Source organism: Nansenia antarctica (genome assembly GCF_963989245.1).
Source record: "Nansenia antarctica genome assembly, chromosome: 14".
Lineage (NCBI taxonomy): Eukaryota > Metazoa > Chordata > Actinopteri > Argentiniformes > Microstomatidae > Nansenia > Nansenia antarctica.
The window spans coordinates 16580784-16597264 of NC_137684.1; the positions used below are offsets into that span (position 1 = coordinate 16580784).

Sequence of the window (16481 nt, forward strand, 5' to 3'; positions counted from 1 at the left end):
CCCCCCACTCTCTCTCTCTCTCTCTCTCTCTCTCTCTCTCTCTCTCTCTCTCTCTCTCTCTCTCTCTCTCTCTCGACCTTACAAGCACTGTTGAAAGAAATGGAAGGTTTACTTTAGCTTCCCTTGGATACCTCCAGTGCTGTGTGTTCATAAAGCTGTCCCACATCTCATCCCTCTGTCTGAAAGCAGAGAGGTGTGTGTGTGTATGTGTGTATGTATGTGTGTGTGTGTGTGTGTGTGTGTGTCAGTGTGTGTGTGTGTGTGTGTGTGTGTGTGTGTGTGTGTCAGTGTGTGTGTGTGTGTGTGTGTGTGTGTGTGTGTGTGTGTGCGTGTGTGTGTCAATGTGTGTGTGTGTGTCATTCCGCTGTTTTCCGTATCTGAGCAGGGAGCTTACGTAAGACAAGCTGCTGTGTGGTTCTGGTGATGAGAGACAGACATCTCATTAGCACCACCTCAGCCAGCTGCTGTGTGATGTTGTTCATTACCTCAGCCCAGGGGAGGCTGCTGGAGGTAGGAATCGGAGGACTGGCTCACTGTAATACATGAAACGGAATGAGCCCATCAATGAGCCCGTCCTCCGATTTCTACCTCCACCAGCCTCCACTGCCTCCACCATAGGCGATGGCCATACTGTATGATGTCAATGGGTGACGCACACGACAAGCCATAACATATCAGTCATAGCTGTGCCCACCGAAGCATAGCCAGTTAGCGCTAACGCTAATGCACTATAGCTGTACATACTGTTCTGTGGCTAGTGCTAATGCAGTATCAATCAGAGCCACATGCTCAAGCCTCTAGGTATCGGTCATACTGTTGGCCTAGCTGTGCCCACCGAGGCGTAGCCAACTAGCGGGGCGCTAATGCAGTATCGCTGTACTGTAGCGCTCGCGCTAATGCAGTATTAATCAGAGCCCTTATACCCAGTCTCTATACACAGATTGACTCCTAGCGTCGGTCATCATAGCTGTGCCTACTGTAGCGTAGTACCCCGCTAACGACGCATCGGTTCCCAATTGGGCTCATTGTACTGCAGCTAACTAGCGCAGCGCTAACGCTAATGAGACCTCTCCTCCTCTCCTGTGCTCTGCTCCTCCCAGGCGATCCGTACGAGGACCACACGGGTTCGCTGCGACTCATCACCATCAAGCCCATGGCGGCGCAGCCGACGTACTCCTACCCGTCATCGTCCAGCCACAGTCAGGACTCCGTCATCCTCAACGGGGAGGTGAGCCCTGGGGGCGTGAGCCACGCACGGCCTGCTGGGAAAAGTGAACGACGTCACAGTGTGTTCTTAGTGTTGCCCTTAGTTGAAGCCTGTTTTACAAAGTGGACTCATGGAATGAGAGAGAGGGGAACAGAATCACTAACTATCTTCCGCCATAGACTCAAGACCCATCTCTTCAGGCTACACCTTAACTGTCCCTCCTAAAGACATCTTCATCACCCTCTACCCCCCCCCCCCCCCCCTGTACAGTTTCTCTACTGTTAATAAACTATTAAAATAAAATAAAATAGCATTGTGACTGCCAATGGCCCATGGCTAGGATAGATGATTCACTTACTTAGACAAATGTATTTGTTGTCGCTTTGGATACAGACTTCGGCTAAAATGAATGAAAGGGAACAGAAGAGAATGGAATACACTCTATAGAAGAATACCTCACTGCCCTTGAGACTGAATTGGTCTAGCAACAGTATGTCTATCAATCAGGGGAGGCTGGTGGAGGTAGAAATCGGACGACGGGCTCATTGTAATGCATGGAATGGAATGAGGAACAGTCACATGGAATGGAATGCATCACAATGAGCCCGTCCTCCGATGTTGTACCTCCACCACCGCCAATCTCCCCTGATAGGTATATCAATACCGACTCTAGCAATGACAAACAATGTACTACATACATCAGAGCTCTCCCCAAATAAAGTAAGTCGTCCCACACTGTGAGCTTGGCGGCGCCACTCTGGAAACATTTCCAGGCAGATTAAACTGGATATTTAGTAATGACAGAGAGAAAACTATCTTTGATCGCCAACAACATTCAACGTTCAAAAAACGAAAACAAAACAAAAGTGTTACGATGTTCCTCTGTGAATCCAGCACTTAAGCAGCACTTAAGCAGCACTTAAGCAGCCTTTTTTTCATTTAATTTTTTTTAGATGAACGCGAGTCGCGTTGTGATCATGCAATCCAGCGCCGCACTGTTCTAAAAAAAATCCTGAGGTGAACCCGGCACACAACTGTAATCAAATGGATGTTAATGTTGATAACACCACAACACACTCTTCTCTCCCGGTCCACAGTCCAGCACGGGCCTGAAGCAGAAGTCGGACATCGAGCACTACAGGAACAAGCTCCGTCAGAAAGCCAAGAGGAAGGGCTACTGTGACGTCGCCGTTACCACGGACAGCAGCAGCCACCCCTTCAGCCATAGGGACAGAGAGAGACACAGGCATGACGGACAGACCAAGGAGCCAATGACAGCGGAGGAGAAGAGGGCCTCCTTCGCAGGGTGTCACAGGAGGTACTGTACACCCCCCCCCCCTTATCTGTCTGATTGTTCATAATGTTACTGTCATCATATGCCAAGAGGCATGTTGATGATGGAGGAGGAGGAGGAGGAGGAGGAGGAGAAGGATGGTGGTGATGATGATGATGATGATGTGGAGAAGGGTGATGGTAAAGATATAGCGGAGGAGGAGGAATATGATGATGATGATGATGATGTTGAGGAGGGGAAGGATGATGATGATGATAGTGATGATGATGATGATGATGATGGTGATGATGATCAGTAGTAACAGTGTTGACGACCATGACGATAACAACAACAACAACAACAATGCTGTGATGTCCCCGCCGTAGTCGACACTCGTCCGTCCATCCCAGAGAGCCGGCCTACTGGAGTCGCCAGTCCCTGAGCAGCCCCAGTCCTGTGGAGGCAGAGATGGACCTGCTGGTCCTCAGGGAGAGGTCCAGGAGAGGCATCAGGAACAGCGGCTACGACGTGAGTACCAGTTCATCAGTACCAGTTCCTCAGTACCAGTTCATCAGTACCAGTTCATCAGTACCAGTAACTCAGTACCAGTTCCTCAGTACCAGTTCATCAGTACCAGTTCATCAGTACCAGTTCATCAGTACCAGTTCATCAGTACCAGTTCATCAGAAGCAGTTCATCAGAACCAGTTCCTCAGTACCAGTTCATCAGTACCAGTTCATCAGAACCAGTTCCTCAGTACCAGCAGTTCATCAGTACCAGTTCCTCAGTACCAGAAAAGAAGGGCTGGGTACACAGTAGTATAATATATACCATTTAGCTGACGCTTTTATCGAAAGCAACTTACATTGCTGTGAGTACATACACATTTCTGTATGGTCCCAGAGGGAATTGAACCCACAACCAAAGCATTATTATGATTATGATTATGATTATTATTATTATTATTAGCGCCTTGCTCTACCAACTGAGCCACAGAGGACGTAATGGCGTTTTGTCTCATTGTTTTTTCCCCTGTATTCCTCCAACTTCTCCTCTCCTTGACTCCTTCCCAGAATGCTTTGGGAAGTGCCTCCGATCTTCTCCTCCAATGGGTGTTGAGAAGGAAGCGAGGAGAGAGGATGGACGTGAGGGATCGAGGAAAGCAGGGTCAGAGGCTGGTGGAGGTTGAATTCGTCCTCATGGTGATATGAGGAATGGCATCAAACATTGATACCGTTGATAACATTCCTCATTTCATTCCATGCATGACAACGGTGAACTGTCCTCCGTTGTTCTACCTCCACCAGCCTCCTGGACACGCCTACTGTAGACAACTGACTATAATCCACATCCCAGCATACAGACTACCTTAACCTTAAGATCACAGTCACTTTACTACTGTCACTTATGTCCTGTACTATTGACACTTTGTATTTAATTATGCCTTATTGTCTGCAAATTGTAAGATACTGATAATTGTAAATAATCTTATTTGTCACTTATGTCCTGTACTATTGTCCGTTTTTTAATATATTGAATTATGCCTATTGCCTTATTGTCTTGTGCTGCAATGTCAGGAACCGAAGCCTACGAATTGTAATCTCTTACACTTAATGTCACACGTAATGTGACGTAACAATAAACTTGAAACTTGAAACTCCACTAGAGGAAAGACATTTTGGATAAATCCACCACTGGAGTCACTGAAGCGGCAACAAAGAAGGGCATGGCCCCGAAAATTACCCAGATCAAACCTGGGACAAAAGAAAATAACCCAGATCAAACCTGGGACAAAAGCCTCCCTATTATACGTCTCTCTCTTTCTCAATCCTCAGACTAAGCTTTAGTCCTCTCCATGGCTCACACCAAGGAGATTACCTTCACAGGAAGTTTAAAACCTCCACCTAGCGCACTGCCGTGGCCCTGCGGTCTGATCTATATCTCTTTATGCTGGCTGCCTGCCTGCCTGCCTGCTTCCCTGCACAGCGGTACCTTGGTGAATGTCAATGACAGTGAATATGATTATGGCCTATTCAGAGACTCAGATGGGAAATTCGATTTCGCTTAACAGCCTTGAATGTGCTGAGCTTTTAAATCGTATGTGGATGGTAACTGTGCTTGTGTCTTTTTATGGTCCCTCCCGGGGCGGGGCTGGTGGGTGACCAAAGTCCTCTACGCGTTTGTGTCTAATCCACCTTTGTGTGTGTGTGTGTGTGTGTGTCTGTGTGTGTGTGTGAATTTTAAATGTGTGTGTATGTGTGTGTGTGTGTGCGTCCGTGTGTGTATATGATTCTCAGTATCACCCTCTCTCCCAGGGGGAGCCCGAGCCGTTCGAGGAGACCAACGTGGACCGCCTGATGAGCTCGCTGGGCTACGGCGGCGGCGGAGGGTCCCGCCAGGTCAAAGGTCACTCCTCCTCGTCCTCCCTCAGCTCCCAGCCGTCCATCGACGAGGTCAGGCAGCAGATGCACATGTTGCTGGGCAACGCCTTCGGCCTGGCCCCCGACGAGCCACCCCCGGGGGCCCCCAGCCACCACCACCACCACCCCCCCCCACCCCCCCACCACCACCCCCCCCAGCACCACCCCCAACAACACCCCCACCACAGCTCCTACAACCCCAGCCACACCAGCCCCTACGCGGAGGGGGTGACCAGCGCCCCCGGCACCATGAACCACCCCTGCGGAGGGGTGGGAGGGGGCCGCCAGAGGCCACCCGGCTACGGGCCGGATATGCACCAGTGTAGCTTACCCAAGCCTGTGAGTGGAAGTGGGTTATGAGTGGGTTATGAGTGGGCTATGAGTGGGCTATGAGTGGGTTATGAGTGGGTTATGAGTGGGTTATGCCAAAGAGACGTCTTGCAATACATGTTGTTGCACAGGGGGAGGCTGGTGGAGGTAGAAACCAGAGGACGGACTTATTGTAAATTCCATTCCATGCGTTACAAATGAGCCCGTCCTCCGATTTCTACTTCCACCAGCCTCCACTAGAAATAAAAAAGTATAAATGTGTCTTATACATTTTCTTTGAGATAAATCAGTATGTATACTGTACAACTAACACTCTCATTGGCTCTCCTGTCTCTTCTCTCTATGGTGATTGGCTGCCCCAGGGTTTCAGGTTCACTCAACTTCCTGACATGGTTGGATCTCCGCCCCCTCTGATCCCCTCCAGACCCCCACCTGGGACCTCACTGAGACGGTATGACCCCACCCCCCAACCCCCAAAACCACTCTATGAAACTCAATGAACCCGTCCTCTGATTTCTGACTCCGCCAGCCTCCTCTGACATACATGTACATTATTGAACAGTACACTACATTCTGTACATGCAGTACCCCCCCTCCTCCACTTTCAACTCTCTCCTTTCCTCACCCCCCCTTCTCCTCCTCTCTCAACTCTCTCCTTTCTTCTACCCCCCCTCCTCCTCTTTCAACTCCCCCCCTCCTCTCTCAACTCTCTCATTTCTTAATTGATATGAAGACACAGAAGAATCAATGTCTGTCTGCATCCACCCCAGTATGGTGCTGGGTGTGTTCACATTTGAGTTAAACTTGTAGCTTAGCTTCAAATGTCATGCATAGTTGGCTATGTGGGTTGTTTTTCTACTGAGACACAGAATATATTAATCTGCATCATTTAAAATTAATGCCACCTTCATTTACATGCTGTGCAGTGGGACAACTGCTGCAGTTAATTGACTGTTTGCTTGCAGGCATGTTGGGTGTGTACCGCCACCCGGTGGCGAGATTAGGGAATTACAGTCAGTGTTTTTTTTTAACGTTTTATTGTTTTGATTCTCTCTTCTACTCTGCCTCCTTCTGCAGCTCTACCCCTGACATGAGCCTGAAGCCCCGCGTTTCAGAGGCCTCTGAGATGCAGAGTCAGCACAACGGCGCCCCCTACCTGCCGATGAACAGAGCGCCTTTCCCTGCTGTCACTGTCGACCAGACCATGACTGGCTACTCAGGTCAGACCCTAAAACACATAATAATGTTTGATACCATTCCTCATTCCGTTCCATGCATTACAATAAGCCCGTCCTCCGATTTCTGTTCTGTATATCCTTATCAGTCAGATATTTACATTTACATTTTTGGCATTTAGCAGACGCCTTATTCCAAAGCGACTGACAATCGATATATTTGACTAAGCAAGTGTATCATCAGTTCACCAGTCGTACCAGGAAGAGTCATGTAGCTCCAGCCCCGGGCCATTGGCAGTCGTCGTGATAGAAGAAGAAATATTTTTTTTTATAGACACTGGAGAAATACTAGTACAAGGGGGAAGTAGAAATCTTTGGAGACACAGTATAGGGGAAAGCAGGTGTCTCAGGAGACACAGTACAGGGGAAAGCAGGTGTCTCAGGAGGCACAGTGCTGGGGGGTAGTAGATGTCTCAGGAGGAGCAGTTAAGGTGTCTAATTTGTCTAAGTAAGGGAATCATCTATCCATCAGTCATCATAAGAAAAATAAATCTATGCTAGGACCAGGGGCCATTGGCAGTCACAATGCTAATATAGGTAGTGACTCTGCAGTCCTGACAGCAGTGGGAAGCTCGTTCCACCAGCGGGGCGCTGATGTTAAAGTGATTCTATTCCTAGTTCCGTTCGATGCATTACAATGAGCTCGTCCTCCGATTTCTACCTCAACCAGCCTCCCTTGCTGTGCTGTATATGCATATCAGTCAGATGTCCTCAACACACAGTTCTGAATCACTCTATTAATGTGTGTAGTACTGCTGCCCACTGCAAACCATGCAGTGGTTTACATACACATTTACATGGAGATAATCAATTACAATCGAGTCAGAACAAGGAAATGCTGCCTCAGTCTAGTCACACCCCTCCGATCCCTCTCCTCCAATCACACTCCTCCAATCCCTCTCCTCCAATCACACTCCTCCAATCCCTCTCCTCCAATCACACTCCTCCAATCCCTATCCTCCAATCCCTCTCCTCCAATCCCTCTCCTCCAATCACACTCCTCCTATCCCTCTCCTCCAATCACACTCCTCCAACCCCTCTCCTCCAATCACACTCCTCCTATCCCTCTCCTCCAATCACACTCCTCCAACCCCTCTCCTCCAATCACACTCCTCCAATCCCTCTCCTCCAATCACACTCCTCCAACCCCTCTCCTCCAATCACACTCCTCCAACCCCTCTCCTCCAATCACACTCCTCCTATCCCTCTCCTCCAATCACACTCCTCCAATCCCTCTCCTCCAATCACACTCCTCCTATCCCTCTCCTCCAATCACACTCCTCCAACCCCTCTCCTCCAATCACACTCCTCCTATCCCTCTCCTCCAATCACACTCCTCCAACCCCTCTCCTCCAATCACAGTCCTCCAATCCCTCTCCTCCAATCACACTCCTCCAACCCCTCTCCTCCAATCACATTCCTCCTATCCCTCTCCTCCAATCACACTCCTCCAATACCTCTCCTCCAATCACACTCCTCCAATCCCTCTCCTCCAATCCCTCCCCTCCACTCACACTCCTCCAATCCCTCTCCTCCAATCCCTCTCCTCCAATCACACTCCTCCAATCCCTCTCCTCCAATCCCTCTCCTCCAATCCCTCTCCTCCAATCACACTCCTCCAATCACACTCCTCCAATCCCTCCCCTCCATTCACTCCCCTCCCTCTAAATTACAAGCATTAGTAGCAGTAATAATAGTAGTTGTAATCCACTGCTAGAGGTGATTCATCAGTGAACAAATGACACAACCAAGAGTTCATTGAAGCCCATGATTGACTAATCAGACCATCAATCCGCTCAAGTGTGATGTGTTGTTGGGGGGGCTGGGGAGTGTGTGTGTGTGTGTGTGTGTGTGTGTGTGTGTGTGTGTGTGTGTGTGTGTGTGTCAGTGTCGGTGTCAGTGTCGGTGTCAGTGTGTGTGTGCGTCCATGTTGGTGTTGGTGTCGGTGTGTGTGTGTGTGTGTGCGCGTGCGTGTGTGTGTGTCTGTCGGTTAGAGTTAGAGAAGATTTAATATTATTTTATTTGAGATTTTATTCTATTGTATTCACTTCTACTTTACTCTACTCTACTCTACCCTACCCTACCATACTCTACCCTACCCTACTCTACTCTACCCTACCATACTCTACTCTACCCTACCCTACCCTACTCTATTCTATTCTACTCTACTCTACTCTACTCTACTCTACCCTACTCTACTCTACCCTACTCTATTCTACTCTACTCTATTCTATTCTACTCTACTCTACTCTACTCTACTCTACTCTACCCTACTCTATTCTACTCTATTCTATTCTACTCTACTCTACTCTACTCTACCCTACTCTATTCTACTCTATTCTATTCTACTCTATTCTATTCTATTCTACTCTACTCTACTCTACTCTATTCTACTCTACTCTACTCTACTCTACTCTACTCTATTCTACTCTACTCTATTCTACTCTATTCTACTCTACTCTACTCTACTCTACTCTACTCTACTCTACTCTATTCTACTCTACTCTACTCTACTCTACTCTATTCTACGCTATTCTACTCTACTCTACTCTACTCTACTCTACTCTACTCTATTCTACTCTACTCTACTCTACTCTATTCTACTCTATTCTACTCTACTCTACTCTACTCTACTCTACTCTACTCTACTCTACTCTACTCTATTCTACTCTACTCTACTCTATTCTACTCTACTCTACTCTACTCTACTCTACTCTATTCTACTCTATTCTACTCTATTCTACTCTACTCTATTCTACTCTACTCTACTCTACTCTACTCTACTCTATTCTACTCTACTCTACTCTACTCTACTCTACTCTACTCTACTCTATTCTACTCTATTCTATTCTACTCTACTCTATTCTATTCTACTCTACTCTACTCTACTCTACTCTACTCTACTCTACTCTACTCTACTCTATTCTACTCTACTCTACCCTACTCTACTCTACTCTACTCTACTCTACTCTACTCTATTCTACTCTACCATACTCTACTCTACTCTACTCTACTCTTCTCCACTCTATTCTACTCTACTCTACTCTACTCTATTCTACTCTACTCTACTCTACTCTACCCTACCCTACTCTACTCTACTCTACTCTACTCTACTCTATTCTATTCTATTCTACTCTACTCTACTCTACTCTACTCTACCCTACTCTACTCTACTCTACTCTACTCTACTCTACTCTACTCTACTCTACCCTACCCTACTTTACCCTACTCTACTCTCTACCCTACTCTACTCCACCCTACAGGAAACCCCATGACAGCAGTCTACGCCATATCAGCCAATCGGCCTGGTTACTCAGACTACTTCGTCATGTCCCAGCCCTCCTCCTACCGCAGCCCCTCCTGGATGTCCTACCCCCCCGAGCCTGAGGACCTGCCCCAGCAGTGGAGCGACACGGTAGGAACCACGATCCAGATGGACCAGAATGGACTAGACTAGCATGGACTAGACTAGACTAGTATGGACTACACTAGCATGGACTAGACTAGACTAGTATGGACTACACTAGCATGGACTAGACTAGACTAGTATGGAATAGACTAGTATGGAATAGACTAGTATGGAATAGACTAGTATGGAATAGACTAGTATGGATTAGACTAGTATGGACTACACTAGCAATGGACTAGACTAGATTGGAATAGACTAGACTAGTATGAACTAACTAGTATGGAATAGACTAGACTAGTATGGACTAACTAGTATGGAATAGACTAGACTAGTATGGACTAACTAGTATGGAATAGACTAGACTAGTATGGACTAGACTAGTATGGAATGGAATAGAATGGGATGGAATAGAGTAGAGTAGAGTAGAGTAGAGGAGTAGAGTAGAGTAGAATAGAGTAGAGTAGAGTAGAGTAGAATAGAGTAGAGTAGAGTAGAGTAGAGTAGAGTAGAGTAGAATGGAATGGAATGGAATGGAATAGAGTAGAATACAGTAGAATGGAATGGTATGACAATGAAGGCAAGCCAAGTTTATTTGTAGCACATTTAATACAACGGGGGCAATCCAAAGTGCTTTACATACAGCATTAAAAAAACACATCAAGAGGAGAATAGTAAACATATTTAAAAATAAAATGACAAGAATAGATATATACAGTGATGCTAGTTGAAAGTATGTGAACCCCTTGTGCAATTATAGATTTTTTTAGTTTCTACCATGAAATCTTTATTTAATCAGAACCAGTCTTTTTTTATCTGACATAACAGGTTTATATTTACCAATTCCATATGTTGGTTTAGAGGAAATCATGAGTGTAGTAGAAAACTAAATTATAAAGAAATGAGTGCAGGTGTAAAAACAAGTGAACCTCTTCAGTCAATAGCTTGTGGCACCTCCATTAGCAGTGCTAACTGCAGAATGGAATGGTATGATGTGAAAGAAAAGAGTAGAATGGGATCGAATAGATTAGACGACTGTGGATTCCTGAATGCTACAGTACATTTCCCTGTTTTAACGCCCTCTCTTTCTCCTCTCAGCCGAACTCGTGTCATTTAGAAACCATCTGCTGAAGTGACTCTCTCTCCGGCACTGAGCGGAAACAGCGTTATATCTTGGTGGGTAAACAAACACTCTCACTTCTAAACACAAACAGTGACTGAGCTGTTGATTTAAAACCCTGTAGGGGGCTACATTTTATTTTTCCACCTTTCAGATTTTGTTGTATGAGGCCTCTGATGCAGAAATTAAAGTGTTTTCTAAATGTTTACGTTTAAGTAAAAAAAAAAAAAAAGATTTATGAACTCATGGATTATGATCATTCATTTTTGAATTATGAACTCAAATCCCTTCCTGCATTGACAGAATTGAAATTGAATAACCCTATTTCATTCTGACTCAATCAAGTAAACAGACATTATGCATGTGTGAGAGGGAGGGAAATGTGCATCAACTGTTTTCTTTTTATCCCCTCCCCCCCTCCCCCCAAGAGGCTTTTGTCTTTTGCCAGGCCGCCAATGTAAATAAGAATTCATTCTTATTGGCCTGCCTGGTTAAATAAAGGTTAAATAATACTAAAAAAACTCATAAGAGTTTGGGATTTTCAGTGAGTGAAAAAACAAAACAAAGCAAGTAATGAGTTGCTGTGATAACAATCACTTAGAATTTTAACCATACTCCATTGCGAGGGTAAATAATGGGAGGGTAAATAATACCACCCATAATGTAAATGTGTAAAAAAAAAAATATATATATATATATTTTTGGGATAGCTAAATGTGATGTTGTAATATTGACACAGGCAGCCTTATTAAGTGTGGTCTCTCTGTATCATAGGTGTCCTCTTGGATGGGCAAGGGGTCTCCCTTACGTACCCCTAGAACCCCCAGCCCCACCTTGCCCCCCACTGGCCTGTCTCTCTGCTCCCTGAGCCCCCCCCACCCCAGGCCTCCACAGGCCCCCCAGCCCCATCTCAACTGCCTCCAGCCAGCAGAGGATGGTACAGAGTAGCCTACTAGAGCCACCATCACCACCCTCTGGTCTCTAGCCATAGTGGCCCCAGCCCTGGCCCTGGCCCTGGCCCTGGCCCTGGTCTGGACCATCCAATACAGGGGGACCTAGCTGGACTAACTGACTAACTGTGACGATGATCCCAATTCCTTCCTGGGAAGAGGAGTTTTACCTACTACTTCTGGTGGTTAATATGTGTATTTTAAAACTACAACCGAAAAAAACTAAAAACATAAAACAAAACAAAAGAAACTAACTCTCTTCGTCTCTTTGAGCTGTCTCAGTTTCAGTTATTGGATATTTGTGCGCTTGTGTCATTTACTTTTGTGTATTTTGCTTCTTTTTAATGGGAAAAAAAAATCTAGTGAGCGTATGTTCTTGTACGCTCACCATATTTCAACGCAGAAAAGAACAAAAAAACAGTGGTTGCGTTGCAGGAAAAGCTTTGTTGTGAGTGGATTTAACATTCTGTGTTTTTAAAATGTGCTCATTACCCCCCCCCCCCCACAACCCCATCAGATTTAAAGGTCCAGTATGTAGATTTTAAAATAGTGCTAAATGGACATGATAACTCGGTAGCCACCAAGGAAAGAGATCACATGATGAAGAACGTTCAGTCAGGTAGCACACAGACCTTTACATGCCTAGTTCACGTTTGGTTTGTTCACAAGGCCATGTGACATGTTTTGGCGCTATTAGAAAACATACACACGTTTTCCCATCCCCATTGTGACCACTGGGGGCAGCAAACACGCAATACCTTCATGCTGGACCTTTCAAACACAATGGTCACCTGTTCTGTCGTTGATCTGTTTATGAAGTGTGTCTACTATCCATGGTTATGAATAGCTGGATATGGATGATTATTATTGCAGCGCTGCAGTGATCTTACAATGGTTAATGAGTCAGAAGTGTGCTGTATTTGTATATGGAGATTCAAGCCTCTTAATGGCTCATTTTCATTCACTGGACAAAGTGGTTTATGAGAGGTTTGGTGGAGGCGTCATGAGTGGGTGGCTTGTGGGCTAAAGGTTTATTGATTATATGAATATTGATTATATGAGTTATATAATATGATGATATTGTGACATGAATTATTGAAAAGGCTTATGCAAGAGGTGAGAGAAAGAGAGTGAGATTTGCTCTGTATATTTTGACACCGTTTGAATTACACGTGTTGACTTGATTTACTGCATTTTAATGAAGGGTTGTCTGATACACTGTTTAGATTCTAGATTATAATCTCTCAAAGGTGCCAGCACTTAGATATCTGATTATCAGGATAACCCTGGTGGCATTACCAAGAGATTACAATGACAGCACAGATACAAATGTGCTGCTAGTTTCTTAATATATTACAGTACTTTCGTTTTTTTTATTATTGATTATCGAACCTTATTTAAGCAGGAAAGTCACATTGAGATCAAGGTCCTACATACACACAATGAACAAGTATGCATGCACCATACAAAATTACAATATTATAAAACACAATCACAAAAGAAACAATCACATTTTTCATCAAAGAGGTCCTTAATCAATATGTTTAATATGCATTACATGCATACAGTACTCTGTTAATACCTTGTGCAACAGTCTTGTGATGACTTAAAGTTGTTGTTTTTGTTATGGAAAATGCCATGTCTAAAACCTAAGGCAAGGGCTCTGTACTGTACCATCGTGATGGTAATAGTCAAATTTATCAGTTAGGTTAAGCTTAAACCAACAGATTGTTCCAGCCTTTGAGGGCTGCAGTATTTTTGTGACAATATGTCGAAATTAAAGCCATTGTTAATCGTCAAATTGAGAAATAGTAATACACTGTTAATTGGAGCCTATGTGATATGATATAAAAATAGATAAATAGAGGTTATCAGTTAATGTATTACATCAACAGAGGGCACTATCATGTAAACGGCAGAATCAATGCAAATACTTGGTTAAGCATGCAATATTCATATTTCAAGAAATATTCGAGAAACAACAGATTTATAAGCTATGAGAAAATATTGTAATATATTAAAGATAGCCTACAAATACATTATCCGTATCTAACCCATCCGTTTGACTGGGTGCTGTATTCTACAGTCGGTACGGTATGCTATCTGACCCAGTTTGAAATCTTTTGAAAATAATGTTAAAATAATGTTCTTTTGCTATTTTTCTACTAAATTATGAATCAATTATTTTGGAGATTCAGATTGACAATTTCAGGCATAATGTTCCAAAGGAAATAAGACGGAAATGTTATGAGGCGAAATGTAAAGACAGTTTGAGAATCTGTCTGTTTTACTCTGTTTGGAGTAAAAACCCACAATGAGATATGATGTCAACCTTCTTTCTTTTTTTAAACGTATACATGTTTTTGAACATTCCTCCTTTGTTAGATACAGTATGTTCAGATACGATGTCCACTGAGCAACCTTGATGACCCATGCAAGAGGAAGGGAAATGTATGTTCGACACCTTGGGGCTTTATTAAGTGTCAACTATTTGGTTGACGCTTGGCATAATCATTCTCACTTTCTTCTCTAGTACTGTACCTTCAGCTAGGACTTTGAAGAACCCCCATCTATGTATAGGAATACCATTACTACATTCAGTTTCCCCATAGTTGGACCTTAAGAATGGAATTTGAGTTCTATTGACCATAACAACAGACTGGACACATATTGATGATGTAATGGACACATGTTGATGATCTAATGCTTCTTTAACTCACCAACTGCCAAAGAATTCCGGAACACTTTGGAAGTGTTTTGTATGGTGTTTACCCATAGATATTATATATAGTATAGATATCTATGGTGTTTACCTAGCAACAGCACTTTGATTGGCTATCTTGGCACTGAATGAGTTAATGGCTCATTCTCAAGATGCATTTATGAGAGATGATACATGATGTCCATGAAGTTTTTTTTTTTGAAGGAGCAGCAGCTTGAACCATGTCATGATGATGATGATGATGATGATGATGATGATGTTGTTGATGATGATGTTGATGAAGAATGCTGTTGGATGTAGTTTATGCAGAATTTTTGGTGAATTCAAACAATAAAGAGAAAAAAATTACAACTTTGAATGTGTCTCTTGTTTTGTGTTTTTTTCCTGTGTTATGTGTTCTGGTAGAGGAATGATGTTTTTGTTGGTGATGATGATGATGATGATGATGATGATGATGGTTTATCAGTGTAAAACAGTGGAGGCTGGTGGAGGTAGAAATCGGAGGACGGGCTCATTGTCATTGCATGGAATGGAATGAGGAGTGGTATCAAACACGTACCATTACCTGTATGTCATGCCATACATTACAATGAGTCCCGTCCTCCACCGGCGTGTGTACCTCCACCAGCCTCCCCTGGCCGAAAACGATTCATTATTAAGAAGCCTCCATCTGCCAATTCTCCTGCATAACCATGAGAGGGAGACACACATCCTCCCATCCATCTCTCTCACACTCATCCAAGGGAGGCTGCTGGGGGTAGAAATCGGAGGACGGGCTCACTGTAATACATGGAGTAAGGATGGAACAAGGAATGGCATCAAACATGTGTATATGAGGAATGCCCTGTAAATCCCATTCCGTTACATGCATTTCAATGAGGCCGTCCTCCGATTTTGACCGCCACCAGCCTCCCCTGTTCATATCCCATCTTCTCTCCTTCTCCACGTCACACACACACACACACACACACACACACCATTTATTTATAAACCCTTGTTTTCTCCATAAACCCCCTATGGACTCTTCCCCAGTCAACATCCTCTTCTAAGACTCCTATCGTCACATCAGCTTTGCAGTCTGGAGTTGTTTCTACCCCCGCCACCCTGTTTCACAGTTACACTACATTACCCAGGTATCCCCTGGGGCGCTGGAGGCAGCCTGTGTGATGTCCCTTACCAGGAGAGGCGGGTGGAGGTAGAAATCAGAGGACGGGCTCGTTGTAATACATGGGAAGGAATGGTAACATGGTAACGTGTGTGCGAGTGTGTGCGTGTGTGTGCATGTGTGCGTGCGTGCCTGTGTGAGTGTGTGTGTGTGTGTGTGTGTGTGTGTGTGTGGCCTACACTACCCCAGCCATGGACCCATATGGATTCAAAGAAGTGGTAAACAGCAAACCAGCCTTCTCATGCACACTGTACATCATTCACCAGTTCCCAGACCTCGCTACTTAGTGTTTTTCTGTCTTCATCTGGGGAGTTATGAATCATAATTAGCCTTTTAAAACACAGTTACTGTATTCATATATTCATTATTCTGCCTTCAATAGGACCCAAGGACATACTTGAACACAGGATAACTCCCACAGCTGTGTATTGTGCTGGCTCATGCTGTTTATGGATTTAGAAATGTGTTGTGTCCTGTCCTTGGTCGCCTTGTCTGCTAATCCTCTCCCTCCTGCCGTGGTCGATTTTATGCTCAGTTTGGACTCTGCACTTGTCTGTTATCCGATTCTCCCAGAACAGCATCTTTATGCCAGCAGAGTGTGCGGGTGTGTGTGTGTGTCTCTGTGTGTGTCTCTGTGTGTGTGTGCGTACGTG

General features: G+C 44.6%; 1 protein-coding gene across 1 annotated transcript in view; it reads left to right on the top strand.

Moving 5' to 3' along the window:
- kiaa1549la (KIAA1549-like a) overlaps positions 1-11002 on the top strand; it is a gene marked incomplete at both ends in the record, with an annotated part of 53054 nt that extends 42052 nt beyond the window's left edge. Inside the window, 8 exon segments of the mRNA XM_080544641.1 lie at positions 1101-1228; positions 2305-2525; positions 2867-3008; positions 4796-5239; positions 5593-5681; positions 6308-6450; positions 9729-9880; positions 10970-11002. Coding sequence (XP_080400767.1) covers positions 1101-1228; positions 2305-2525; positions 2867-3008; positions 4796-5239; positions 5593-5681; positions 6308-6450; positions 9729-9880; positions 10970-11002 — 1352 coding nt within the window.
- Between the last annotated feature and the right edge of the window lie 5479 nt (positions 11003-16481).